Here is a 15,650-nt window from a genome sequence, read left to right on the forward strand (position 1 = left end):
TTTAATGCTTTCATTAATATTATATTGTCTCTAATGTACAAAATAGAGAAGAAAAAAAAATATTATTTGAGGGTTATGATGTTTATAAATCAACAACAAATACAAAACCAGGCAATATAAGCTGAGAAACTCTCACTTAGAACAGACTAATGCTGTTAATTATACAGCAAACCTCTTAAATTGGTACAAACTGTTTTTATTTTTTCATTGGCAACACGTTTATTGTTTACATGCATAATTAGTACAATTAAAAACTATTTACATTGATAAGTTCTAAAACTGTACAGTCTCTTTAAAGACTGTAGGCTGTTCAGCGTTTTGAGAGCACATGCACTTTAAAGAAGGTGAAGTTGCACGGCTTCTTTTATATAATTAAATAATTATTTTGTTGTTGTTTTGATCAACAACTGACTAACGAACCAGAAGGATTTTAAAAGCGACATAATCAAATGACAAATGGATTGCAATGATCTTTAAACACATTAGACGGAACGAGTCAAATCAAACTATCACTCTCAAAATGTAGTGAAATGATCTTGGTGCTGAAATTCACATATTAAAAGATCCATCTTGGGATTTTAAGAATAGTTACTGTATAACGAGATCATTTAAATGAATATCGTGATTTATCAGGAAATAATGTATATCTTTTTACCCAGCCCTAATCCCTATTGTTTTATTTAAGTCACTGTAGGTCAGATTTTGTTTTTCGAGTACAGCCCTGGAACTTGCTTACATACCTTCTGGGAATCACTGGCCTATATGTATTGTAAACTCCAGTTTCTAAGTTTTTAAATGGCATAAATGTTGTTGTATTTTTATTATTGTATTTTTATTATTGGTTTATGTTTTTAGTGAGTTTTTGATCAATTGATACAACTCATGCACTATTCCAAGACTTTTGAAGCTGTACGATTACTTTGTGCAATGAAGAAAATGTATAAACGCTCTTGTGTCAGGACATCATAATGTTTCAGAGAAACCAATAATGTTGGATGTTATCAATAGTCAATTCCCCCATGTGTACATAATGAGGCTTTTAGATTACACCTATTTTGTTAAGGGAGTATTAGCTTTTGTAACTAATTAGGTAGCTGCAAGAGCTGAATGAGTATTATTATCAATAGTATTATTAACAAGTATTATTATCAATCATCTGTTTCAGTATTGGCCACAAGACGCTGGTGATTATAGGTTAATGCTATCCGAAAATAAATTCCAAATTAGCACTTCCATGGTTTCAACATTTTGTTTAAAATGGAATTTACAACCCTTAACGGCCAGCAAGCAAGTCTAAAACAACACAGAGTGAGATAATACCGAAACAGTGCCAGAGCAGCTTGAGGAATTACAAGCACTCTACATTATATAGTTAGAGTCGAGAAACGCTTCCCAACACAGCGTGGCCTGTAAAGTGTATTATTGATTTTTGAAGAGCTCAAACAAACAACCTGAGTAATTCAAGGCTGCATCTATACAATGAACCAAAAAACAGACCGGCAGAAATGAATAAATACGGCAAGAGAGGAGTGCTAATGTGCAATTGCCTCATAAGAAAATACTGCTGACAGAACTGCCAAGCACCTTGCGTTAGTCCAAAGGTCTGGCAGATGGCAGAGTGCCTGGCACTCGCAGGTCTCAGAAATTTGCTTTGTGGCTGCAACTAGCAAGCAGTCATGCTAACTGTACGCATAATTATAGCTTTTAATAGAGCTCGTTATTCCCACCACGGAGACTCTGCTTCCGAGTAGAGTAGCAGTAGCAGTTATTGTAGTAGACATTTTTTTAAGTTGCTTAAAGTAATGTTCCAGGTTCATTGCAAATTAATATAAGCTCAATCGACGGCTTTTGTTGCATAACGTTTATTACCATAGAAAATCATTGTGATTCGTCCCTCATATATAAAGAAAAATAAATAAAAAAATAAAATAAAACAAATCGAATTGACAGTAAGTTACTTTAAATGGAAGAGGGTCAGCCCATAAATGTTAAAATACACATTGTACAGCCACAAGACGTAAACCTTATAAATGTTAATATGAATTTAGCTTGATAAAATATAATATTGGATATAACTTTACACAGGTATGGTTAGTGTAGGAGCAGGAAATATTTCTCTTTTATTTTGTACTTTGGTTGTTCACTTCCTGGAAGTTGGCTTGTCACATGGGTATAGGTGGGTATTTATCTGGCTGTATTTCCTGTTTGTAACATGTTGGACAGTGGATGAGTAGCTGGGAATGCTCACTTTTTGTTGACCGTTTCTATGTCGTTTGTATGATCGAATTTATCATCATCATCTGTTTTGGATTACTTTAAACATCTCTTAATATATCACCATGGATCATAAACGCATCAGGACGAGTCACAGGATTATTTTTTCCCACTACTTAGCCTCTCAGTGGCTATAGGTTGCAGCTATAGTTAGTAAGCGATTTCCTCACACTAAAATCATGTTAACACTTATAATGTTTACACCTATTTAAAGTTTGTTAATTTTTAAAACATGTGTTTTTCAATGTTTATGGTTCAGCCCCTTTCACATCCATTGTAAGTGCCTTACTGTGACAGCTATTTGTTTTTTAATCAACCAGGGAATTTAAATAATTTTTTGTGATAAATAAACATTATCCCAAAAATGCTGTAAATTGAACCAAACTTGTATTGAACCCAGAACATTCCTTAAAAGTTGCTTTTAAGATGACTTTTCAACAGCTGTGAAGGGCAACATCTCTTTAGCAAAGAACCTACATCATCCGTGCATTTTCTCCATCATGGCCTACCGGTCGGGTATTTCATTGTCCAGACAAACACATCACTTATTGTGGGTTGTTGCAGGTTAAAAGTTGGTGTTTTATTACCTTTCATCCCAGGACCCAGTTTAGCTGCTTCAGAAGGGAAATTACTTTGAATGTGTGTGAATAAAAAAAAATTTCCCTCCTAGGGCTGGGCGATATGCAAGAAATGTTTACTAAAAAAAAAAAAAAAAAAAAAAAAAATCACATAATATCCAGTTACATCGGTAAATACATGCTTAAGTGATTTTGCATTGAAAATTCTATTTAATTTATTTAAAAAATGAAACACTTAAACCAAAAGACAATTTGAAATGAAAAAGCAATAAAAATATCCATGGTTAAAAAAAAAATAATAATCATATAACAACCTTATATTTACCGTCACGCAAATATCCATCTATAATTACGGGTGGAAAATTACTAATACAAATAAGATCTACAAACAATTACAAATGTAAACATAATAATTATAATGATGATAATAATCATTGAAATATAAATCATGGTTCGAGGTGAACATGTTTTTGCATTTTATGATTTATTCAAAGATGTATAGGCTATATATAAAGTGACCCTGCAGAGTTGCGCTCTAAGGAAATAAAGCAAAATGAACTCAAAGCACCTCCTGAGCTTAGATGATCTGAGGTCATATGCAGCATTATCATAGACAATACTCCACGAGACTGAATTCCTCTGAACAAACAGCAGATCAGACGTGTGCATAGACTGCTTTTCTGTCATCTGTTCTTAAAAATATAAAAAAGTGTGTTTATTCAAGCGCATGTCTGTGTGTCTAATAGGGGTATAACGGTTCTCTGTATATGGGGGGGGAACGGTTAGCCTTCCATGGTTAATGATGCATCTGGAGCTCAAGTTTTGGTCAAGAAAACAAAGCGTCAAACAGACTCAACCTCCACTAATGCACCTGAATGGAACTGTAATTGGATACGCTCCACCTGTGTTTCACGTGGGTCAACTTGATGACATTACTGTTCTGCAAGCGTTGTGTGCAGTTGAAAATGGCAAGTGGAGCAAACGAAACGCCAATAGAGAAGCCCCCAGTGTTTCTGGGAACATTCTTTTTGCAGTCAATTACAACAGCGATGGTCAAAAGACATTTACAAAACAGGCACTGTTTGACGTCATCGCTCGACACGAGTGCTGTATACTGGTAATATATGTCAATAATGCACAAGGGTTTATTGCAAATGCACACACAATTTCTTCCCGTTTCCTTGAGCGGCTGTAATCTATCAAAAGCGCCAATAATTTGCTTTGATTAATGGCATTAAGATGCCATTATATTAATACATTGATACATGATTAATAAATTATGCAGACTTCACCCAGGGAAAGAGCCGTAGGTGAGCCAAAACTGCATACAATCCCTTCCATTTTTAAGCAGGCACTCAGTGCTAATTCGGACAGACATGAAACAATAACTCAAGCGCTTGGGGTGTTCATGTGGGATTCCATGTATGATTAAAATACTCAAGCAGCATTATTGCAACATCCCTTCTCATATGCATTCTAATAGCAAGGTTATTCCTTTTATAGTGATGTACAGCTTCCAAATATTGAATATGTTGAGATGAGTTTTAAGTGCAATTTATGTTGATGCATGTAGTGTATTAATGCAGGTATTAAGTTAAAATGTTGATTTAGTAAGACTTTTTTTTTATAAATTTTTTTTAGTTAAGGACCCTGACAAAAATGAACCATGGCTTTACTATAGTAATATTGTAGTAACCATGACTGCTGTCACCATGGTTTTCTGAGCAGAATATTTTTGGTTTTGATACAATTAACCATGGTTTTATAACAGTAATACGGTTGTTTCTATATAGTAACCATGATTTTACTATATATTGTAACCATGAGAGTAACCATGTTAATATTGTCGTTACTATGATTTTACTACAAATGTCATGGCATAACAATGACTGTCATTTAAGGGCAAACCTGTTGAAGCCAAATAGACATTCTTTTCAACATTTAAAAACAAAATGTATGATTTGTGTTCCACAGAAGAAAAAAACCCATATGGAAAGTTGTAAGACTTTCTATGAAAAGTGCTTAACACTTAAAAACAAACAGATATTCTACAAACTCTCGTGAAAAATCTCTACTTCTACGTGCATAAGCGTGGCAAACACTAACCTGTTTTTCTCCTGCGGGGTGGCGCCTTTGCTGCCTGCACCAGAATGAGGTCAGAAAAGAATCTCCTGCGAGCTTCCTCCCCTGGTGTGGTTAAACAAACCACCTCCCCATATGAATGACTGAAGATGCACTTGAGCTGTAAAAATAAGATAAAATTAAATAAGAGCTTTTAAAATAAATTATATACAGTGCATCCGGAAAGTATTCACATCGCTTCACTTTTGTTACATTTTGTTATGTTACAGCCTTATTCCAAAATGGATTGGTGATGTTTAATCGGGTTCAAGTCTGGGCTCTGGCTGGGCCACTCACAGAGTTGTCCCGTAGCAACTCCTTTGTTATATTAGCTGTGTGCTTAGGGTCGTTGTCCTGTTGGAAGATGAACCTTCGCCCCAGTCTGAGGTCCAGAGTGCTCTGGAGCAGGTTTTCTTCAAGGATGTCTCTGTACATTGCTGCATTCATCTTTCCTCGATCTTGACTGGTCTCCCAGTTCCTGCCACTGAAAAACATCCCTCACAGAATGATGCTGCCACCAGCATGCTTCACTGTAGGGATGGTATTGGCCAGATGATGAGTAGTGCCTCGTTTCCTCCAGACATGACACTTGCCATTCAGGCCAAAGACAAACAATCTTTGTTTCTTCAGACCAGAGAATTTTGTTTCTCATGGCCTGAGAGTCCTTCAGGTGCCTTTTGGCAAACTCCAGGTGGGCTGTCATGTGCCTTTTACTGAGGAGTTGCTTCCATCTGGCCACTCTACCATACAGGCCTGATTGATGGAGTGCTGCAGAGATGGTTGTTCTTCTGGAAGGTTCTCCTCTCTCCACAGAGAAACGCTGGAGCTCTGTCAGAGTGACCATCGGGTTCTTGGTCACCTCCCTGACTAAGGCCCTTCTCCCCCGATCACTCAGTTTGGCCGGGCGGCCAGCTCTAGGAAGAGTCCTGGTGGTTCCAAACTTCCATTTACGGATGATGGAGGCTTCTGTGCTCATTGGGACATTCAATGCTGCACAAATTTTTCTGTACCCTTCCCCAGATCTATGACACAATCCTGTCTCAGAGGTCTACAGACAATTCCTTGGACTTCATGGCTTGGTTTGTGCTCTGACATCCACTGTTAACTGTGGGACCTTATATAGACAGGTGTGTGCCTTTCTAAATCATGTCCAAATCAACTGAATTTACCACAGGTGGACTCCAATCAAGTTGTAGAAACATCTCAAGGATGATCAGTGGAAACAGGAAGCACCTGAGCTCAATTTTGAGTGTCATGGCAAAGGCTGTGAATACTTATGTACATGTGATCTTTTAGTTTTTAGTTTTTAATACATTTTCAAAGATTTCAAACAAAATACTTTCACTATGTCATTATGGGGTATTGTTTGTAGAATTTTGAATAAAATAATGAATTTAAAAAATTTTGGAATAAGGCTGGAACATAACAAAATGTGGAAAAAGTGAAGTGCTGTGAATACTTTCCGGATGCACTATATATATATATATATATATATATATATATATATATATATATATATATATATATATATATGCAGATATATATATATATATATAATAAAAATGTGTGAATAAACTGAGCAACGTCACTTAGTGGGAATAGTTTAACCAAAAATCTAAATTATTTTTCACTGTCATGACATTACAACTTGTATGCTTTTATTTGTTTCTGTGAAACAGAGATGATGATTTTAAAGAATCATTATGCAACATTTTTCAATACATCATAGTGACCACATCGGTTTAGCTTGAAAAGACAAAAGCTATTTAAAAAGCACCACAAAAGTAGTTAATACAATTCATGCTTTCTATTACCAGTCTTCCAAAGCCATATAAAACACATGCCAGAAATGTAAGTCTTTATTCATTGAAAAACGTAGTCTTGCCCAAGTTTACATCCACAATTTTAAAAAAGAAATATGGCACAACTCGCTCTGTTTCTACACAAGAGAAAACAAATCCCTTTTTGCCATCAATGATTTTGACGTGACTTTCCATTACTTTTGTAATGCATATATTTTTCTTATTTTGAACACATCTCTGACGTATGATGGTCTCATGGTTTTTACTGCTTACCAGTATGTCACCTTTTGATATTGACAACAGAACTATTCATAACGGTTTCAAAATAATACATTTTAAGTAATTTTAAGTAACTTTGGTAACTTTATAAAAAGGTTCCATTTGTTAATGCATTATAATGCAAAAACATAATAGTATATGTTGTTACCAGCATCAAGTTCATTAGTTCATGTTAACTACAATAATGTTGTTAAATCATGTTAACAAATAGAACCTTTGTGTAAAGTGTTACCGTAATTTAACTGTGTGCGGAATAAACATATAACTGCACAATATAACTTGCAAAAGTATGGCAAAGGGGAGATCGGTACAGGCCTCAAATTTCCTGATCGGTGCACCACTAGTAGATTATCAGTAAATAATGACTTCAATTTAAGTCTGTCCTCACACAAAAATATTGTATAGCTCCACAATAATTGGAATATAGTGCACAACTTTTTTTTTTTTGGTACAGAGACATGGTCACAATGATCTGTCTTTGCATAGAAGAGCTATCCTCAAATGTCTCCTTTTCTGTTCAATGGGAAAAAAATAACAGCAAGGTTTTTAACAAAATGAGGATGAGAAAATAATGGCAGAATATTCATTCTTGGATGAACTATTCTTTTAAAGCAGTCTGAGTAATAAGAGTGCATAAAACTACATAACACAAATTACCCAACACCTCTTATATATTCCACATACACATTACAAATTATAAAAAGGTATTCACTTTCACATCAAAGCCTTGATTTGAGTTGAGCATCGAACCACTGGCTCATGAATTCAACATACTGTATATACAAACTGTGAAAGCATCTGCAGAGACTGTTCACACACAAAAAACTTTGCACCCATACTGCACTTCAAAAGCAGCCTAATAGCAGGGATCACAGCTCAGAGACTCCACAAAAAAAAACTAAACACAAAGCTCCCCAAAAAGTGAGTCAAACAACACACAAACTCATTTAAAACTTCTGTTGAGCCCTGTTGGTTTGGTTTTCCCACAGCATTCTTTTTCTTTAAGTATTGTTTTTTTTCTTTTTTTCCCCAAAAAGCACAGTGCATGAAAGGACCAGACTCTCGAAACTCTATTTCTCCTGGCATGAAGCATTGTTCTGCTCAGCTTGAACTTCAAAAACAAAGTCTGTTTGTGTAAGTATACAATATTTACAGGGTGAAATCTGAAGCAGGAAGACAATTTAAGGCATTGTAAGTGTGTGACATGTGAAGACATGTCCGTGAAGAGAGGGCTGATACCCTGGCGACCGTTGTCAAGTGTTAAAGGCATGTGAGAAACACCAAGTTCGAATCACTTAATGTGATGTCCAAAAAAGGGACATCCTCCTCGAACATCCTTGATGGTTATGCAACAACATTCATGACAACCAATCAGCTTTTAGAGTTAAGATTTAGGATTATGCATAGGGCTGGGGTTGTAGCATGAACTACACTTTTATAAGCCAATCATTTGCCTCTAATTTAAGGGGTAGTTAGTGATTAGGGTAAAATTTAGGGATGAGATGTTGAAATAGGAACACCACCATTAGAAACTGTGAGCCAATTTGAAGGTTAGTATAACAAAAGGGTTTAATGACAGAAGTGTGATTTGTTCACAGATCTGAAAGTATGAAGAGGAAATGTGATGATCCAAGCATTGTTTATGGCAGCCAAGGACAGCATATAGAAACCTAAAAATAATTACCGGTGTCTGGTTTGCATGCTCATAGGTGTCATTTTAATAATTTTGCATGGTCAAGTATGCTGTGCCAGACCAATTACTGCAGTCTGGGACTCCAAGGGACTTTGTACTCGATCAGCAGTTAAACCTTCACAAAGTTTCTCCAAAGGCCACGGCAATCAGGCCAAATTAATTCAGGTAAAGCATAATAACTCTTAAATATCAGCAGGTTCTCATATCCTGCAGGAAACTGAATCATCTTAAAAAAAAAATCCCCTGGGCTAAACACTCGAGGAAATACTCCCCAGTTATTATAACAAAAATTGCAATAAGGCTCTGGTAGAGCAATTCTCCATAATGAGAGATTAAACTCATCCACAGAATAACGGACCAAAAGGAGAATGCCCCTCCCCCTAACACTACCTAAATTCTGACTAGCAATAGCAAGTCGCATGTCATGCTTATGACTGCCTAATTATACCAAAAAAAAAAAAGAAAATTTGTTAAAAAGTGTATACAATTAATTATTATCCCTAACAGTATGGAAAATCCGTAATAAGGAATTCTCTTATAAACAGAGCAATTTGAGCCCAAGTGATTTTTGTATTGTCTAATGTCTTTGAATTCTCTGAATCATTATATTTATTAAATATTAGATATACAATAAGTGGAGTTTTTTTTTTTAGCAAATATTGATATTTATGATTCATAATAATTTGATTAATTAATCTGCATATTATGTAATTAGATGCAAACTTTTAATAGATTGACAGCTTTAGTTTTCAATAGTGAACACACTAGAAGATCTAAACAATCCCCATTTTGTTTATCAAAACACTATATTTTATTCCTTTGTGTCTCCTCTAGGTGGATTTTCTTTCTAGGTGGTTTTCAGGCTTCTTCAGTCCAAACTCTTGAAGCAAGATGAAGCGAAGGATTATATATAACCCTCAAAACAAAGCCAGGGGATTTTACCATCTCACTGAGACCTTATAGAAGCCTTGGAGACGGACAAATGCAGATTCTGAGACAGAGTGCAGAGAGACTAAATAAGCCTTTCAACTCACCAGACATGTTCTCCAAACGGGGAAATAAATAAAAAAACATTTCTTATCTCACTTGTCTTTCTTCGATTGAGGAGTAATTCACTCTAAATGGAAAAATAAGCAGACAAGAAATTTAAAGGCCTCGATATACTTCCTACGAATTTGAAAAACGAATGGGTACAATGACATTTAGAACAAAATCTGGCCAAAAAGGTGGTTTTGCATCGTTTCGGTAGGGCGAATTTTAGGACAAATTATTATCATCTGCTAAACACCTTACTGCCATTGGTCAACGTCATCAGTAGGTGTGACCTGGGGCTCCACCTACATTGAGGCCGATGGCTAATTTTGTTTATGTTGTTCAGTGAGTCTGCACATTGATGTGCAGAGTTATTAGCGAGATGGTCCAAATATGTACGATCGTTTGCTCAAGAGACATTTTCCAAGATTAAGTCATATGATTTTTTATTCTTTTTCTTTGTCTACTAATGGAATCAAATACTTCTCAAATACTCTCAAGTGCCCATTCACTCATGTTCCATCTGCAGCAAAAGCCATTCACAAATCTGTCTAAAGTAAGATATGCCTCTATCATCATTTTATCTTTATACACTCATCTTTGCAATGTTATCAGTGTCATAATAAATTACATAACAGAGTGTAACCAGCGCATATTATGACCGCGTGTAGCATGTTAGTGCATTAGCGTTATGAATTCATAATGTAAACAAGACAAATTAATCATTTTCTACTGCATATACACTACCGGTCAAAAGTTATGAAACACTTAGTAAAGTCATCAAATGAATCAAAACTGTGTTATATTTTAGCATTTTCAAAGTAGTCACCCATTGCCTAGAATTTGCAGACATGTACTCTTGACATTTTCTCAACCAACGTCTTGAGGTATCACCTTGGGATGCTTTTAAAACAGTATTGAAGGAGATCCCATCTATGTTGGGCACTTAATGGCTGCTTTTCTTTATTATTTGGTCCAAGTAATCAATTTCAAAATTATTATTATATTTTTTTTAATTTTAGTTTTATAATGAAATAAATTCATACGGTGGCACATTTAGTACAAAACTAATTTCAAACATTTAAGCATACGCCTTCAGATCAAAAGATTTTTAAGATCATTAGAAATATGCTTCAAAAGTTTGTAGTGTATATTACATTAAATCCTTATCGAGTGGTTAAACAGCTTCTTTTACTGACCTCATTTGAATTCTACTCCGAATAAGGCATAAAGTAATAGATAACATATTTTTAAGGTTTTACATGTAGCGTCCTCATATTTAAATTGACTTTTAATCACTGCCCACAGCAGTGTGGCGGTGTCTGAATGTTCGGAAACCATATACACTGCTCGGCTGTTTAGAACTTCTTTTTACCCCTGAACGGAGAGCAACTTCTTTGGTATATATAAGTATATTGAGGTCTTAAGTCTCCTTTAGTCTAAAAGGAATTGTGCCAATCAGTTAACAGCACAAACGCGCCTACAAAATGTGCGATGAACTCAATTAGCACACACAATTCTGATCTTGCAGGTTGATTCTGAGCACTATATAGTGGAGATGCAGCAGAACGCTGTGTTCTGACACACTCTGCCAGGACTGTAGAGAATCACTAAACTACACTGAGCCAGAGACCTGAATCATCTCTTGAATATGCTGAAAGTGTGCTTGACTGCACCATGCATCTGGAAGTATGACAGGTTATAACGCTCTTCTCCATCATTTGATCATAAATTGATCATAGCGGCAGTAATTTATCAATACAAATATACACAAGCATCTCTAACAAAATGTGCTTTACTGTCTGGATTCAACAGGCTAAACATACTCGTCCCTCCTTTAGTTAAAAAACAAAACAAATATTGTTATTACAGTAAGTCACAATTAAAGTGAAAGGGGACAGTCCATAAACATTAAAATACATACGGTTTCAAAAAGTAGCCACAAGATGTAAAACATTGTGTGTTAAAATCAGGGATTTACTGCGTTAGTGTTTTACTAAATTACAAGGTTTACCAGAGTTGCGTCATCATGACAACAAAGTTGTAAAACTGTATATAACTCTGCATAAATAACATTTGTAAACAATTTTAATCTCACTAAAATAATGTTAACATGTATAATGTTTACATTTTGTGGCTATACTTTTAAAACAGTGAGTATATTAATGTTCATGGACCCTTCATTCCAATGTAAGTGCCTCAATGTAGCTGATTTTTTGCTTCTTTTTTTATTAACAAGGGATGAGACTAATTATTTGCTTGTGGTAATTCAATTCAGCATAACTTGCATTGAACACGGAACAACTCATTCAATTCATTGTGATTTGCATATGCAGCCCAATTTGCTTCCATAATGTGACATATATCTCAATGAGAAAAACATGTAGGGCAGGACTTGATCTATCCATTAGGACTATTGAAGACAGACATATATTAGTGAAGGGTACAAAAACTTCCTGATGCTCCACAGCTTTCCTGCTAAATTCAGCATCCCCTCTGTTCCATCTAAACCTTTCCAGCTCCAAATCTCAAAGACCCTTGATTCAAGTGTTCTTAAATGGAAGAGGCCGGGATGGTTTATTCTACAAACAAAATAAAAATCTGACCGGAGGAGCTCTTGGTGTTATTGTAAAGCTCCAGAATTGATCGCAGCTTTAGCACAGGACCCCTGCCCAGATGAAGAGACGGTAAGTGTGGTACGATTCAGAGTGAGGATGGTACGATTTCACTGAAAGGGTTGTGAGGGACGTTTCAAAGCGGGAACGATCTTTGTGGATTCCAACAGTCGATTCTCAGAATTTGCCCACTTTATAATTCAAAGCCACTTCAGATCGTATGTGAAAGTGTGGTTTAAGTCAACATTAAACACCATTCACTGCCCATTTTATTTCAGTAATGTAAAAGATTTCTGACTGAAACAGAATAAAGACAAAACACGCAGAAAAGGTCTTGACTTCTTCCATCTGGAATTGATTGGATCACCAAATGTTTGTGTTCCAAACACAGATGGAGTCAGACTCAGACCTAAATGTAAATTCGCAGTTGATTGTGGAGGACGAGTCCCCTACTAACACAGCTGGCACTAAGGCTGGGAGTCAATAAAGATTTCCAAATATTTTTAGTTTGATTACTATTCACAAGCTGTACATTTGACTGTGATTCGATTTGATTGATTTATTCATTTGGGTTTCATTGTTTTAATGTTCATTTTGCCTACATATGAAATAAATTCTCTCTCAGCTAATGCTGCATATTATACAGGGATCTGTCTAACTTGGTACATTGTGAAAATATTCATTCTAAAGTGTTCAAAGTACTGTGCAGTTCTATTGCAATTTATTTAACAGATATATTAATCAACACAACCAAAACTGAGGTAAAGATTAAAGTAAAAGATCGATCTTGGGATTGATGAATATTAATTGCCATAAATTGGAAAATGTTATCACGCTCTATCTGGCACCCGTTTTTAAGGAGGAATTCTGCCTAGGATGTGGAGGCTCCTTGTTGTTCCAAACCCATATGGCCTTCTTTTTTCCATGTAACACAAATTAGATGTTTAGTAGTATGTAAGCCTCAGTCACATTTGCATTTATTGAATGAATAAAAGGATGTATAAAAATGAATGGTGACTGAGACTAACATCCTTAGCTTACATCTCCTTTTGTGTTCCATGGAAGAAAGAAAAGGAAAACAGTTTTGGAACAACATGAGGATGAGTAAATAATTTGAGGGTGAATGTTCCCTTTATTTATTTATCTTTACACTTAACCTTTAAGAAACTAAAAGGATCAATTTTGGTTTAATGCTGACTATTTCAAGAGACTATAAAAAATTAGGTCAGGAAACTCCGAGAATCTAGTCAAAGAAAACTGCTGACTGAAGTTTCAGAATCCAAACAATTGAATTTCGAAACCAAGACACCAGGGACTTCAAAGGGCCATACATCATCGAAAGAAGAGTCAACAAAATAAAGAGTGATAGAATTTGGTACCACGGAGAGCATGAATTAACCAACGTATACTCTTCTGCCATCAATTAAACATGCCTGTATCCTCGGTGGAGCGAACCGGGCTTTAATGAACACACCTTGCAGGGAGAGAGTGTGAGAGACGCTTGGGTCAATAACATTAATGCTTTCATTCTAAAATCCTGGTGGGCATCAGAATCTTCAGCAAGGCTATGATCAAGGGCTTTGCCACCGGCCAATCACGAGTCTCCCAGCAATGTACCCTGGGAAGCATGGGGCACACAGCGTGAGCCGCTGGAAGCGTTTGATGCTGGATTGTGAGGTGAAACCGCATCCCTGCAAGAGCGACTCCCCTTCAGTGCAATTAAGGAAGACCTTGTTTGTGTTGTGTCTTCAGACTGCATTACTTCTCTCTCTATCTCTCTCTCGCTCTCTCTTAATTTAAAGACTTCTCTCACATGCTCTTCCTTAAATTTCTTTAAGAATTACTTTTTAAAGTCCCTGGTGTGCTTAAAGTAAGAGAAAAGGAATGATGGGTACAGATTGGGCCTTAAAGGAAAAAAGGAGGGGCAAAGGAAAAGTGGAAAAGGAAATGAGGGATGGAAACGGGGAGGTTCGAATTGGTGTCAAGAGCCGTGGAATGGTGGTAGATACAGTGTGTGTGCTCCAGACACATTGAGCTGTGGCGCTCATGCTGGTGACCGAGGAAACGTCAGAGGTTAGATTCAAACCTCTCTTTATAATATCCTTCGCTGTAAAACAAAGCCGTGGCCAAGCAGTTAGCACATGTGCACCAAAATATTGAACTGTGGTGCTGAACAAGGACTCGCATTATTTCGCAATACCACCCCTTCCACCACCATCTGTCTTCTATCAATTAATCTATAAATAAATGTATTTATTTAATTAAACATATATAAATAGAATGTCATTATAATAATTATAAAAATAAATAATTATAAAAATAATTTATATATAATTATAATTTATAAATAATTAAAAAAATAAATCATATAAAAAATTAATTTACTGTCAAAATCAGGCCATGTCTGGTAAATGTAATTATTAATAAAATATAAATTTGAGTTTAATTATTCAAATAGATTTTATTTAATAATTTGAAATAAATAATTTAAATAAACCATTAAAGATTTTTTTAATTATACAAACTATCCCTTGAAAAAAGGAAAATAATAATGATAAAACATTTTCAACATTAGGCTTTGTCTGGTTAATTAAATAATAACAATTATTTGAATTCATTAAATAAATCCTATAAATATGTTTAACTACAGCTGAAGTAAAGTTTACATACACCTTACCCAAATACACTGCCGTTCAAAGGTTTGGGGTCATTTGACTGATATGTTTCTCATGAAGTTTTGTAGACATAAATATTATTGTGCCACCATATTAATTTATTTCATTATAAAACTGATGGCTGTGTGGTACCACAGTGTTTATACTTGTGTACTATTTTTTGTACAAATGAACGCGGTACCTTCAGGCAATTGGAAATTGCTCCCAAGGATGAACCAGACATGTGGATGTCCACAATTTTTTTTTCTGATGTCTTGGCCAATTTCTTTTAATTTTCCCATGACGTCAAGCATGACATCCACATAATCGTTCAAATACATCCACCGATACACCTCTAATTCAGTACAACTCCTAGCAGAAGCCAAATTTCCAAGAGGCTTGACATAATTTCCTGGAAATTTCCAAGCTGCTTAAAGGCACAGTTAACTTATGTAAACTTCTGACCCCACTGGAATTGTGATATAGTCTATTAAAAGTGAAACAATCTGTCTGTAAACAATTGTTGGAAAAATTACTTGTGTCATGACTTGCCAAAACTAGTTTGTTAATATGAAATCTGTGGAGTGGTTGAAAATGTTTTT

General features: G+C 35.5%; 1 protein-coding gene across 2 annotated transcripts in view; it reads right to left on the minus strand.

The window, feature by feature from the left end:
• atad2b (ATPase family AAA domain containing 2B) overlaps positions 1-15,650 on the minus strand; it is a 108,397-nt gene that overhangs the window by 66,005 nt on the left and 26,742 nt on the right. For both annotated transcript variants that reach the window (XM_052098964.1, XM_052098963.1), the window contains exon 20: positions 4,959-5,094. In XM_052098964.1, coding sequence (XP_051954924.1) covers positions 4,959-5,094 — 136 coding nt within the window. The remainder of the gene's footprint in view (positions 1-4,958; positions 5,095-15,650) is intronic.

This window comes from Xyrauchen texanus, chromosome 30, assembly GCF_025860055.1.
Source record: "Xyrauchen texanus isolate HMW12.3.18 chromosome 30, RBS_HiC_50CHRs, whole genome shotgun sequence".
NCBI lineage: Eukaryota > Metazoa > Chordata > Actinopteri > Cypriniformes > Catostomidae > Xyrauchen > Xyrauchen texanus.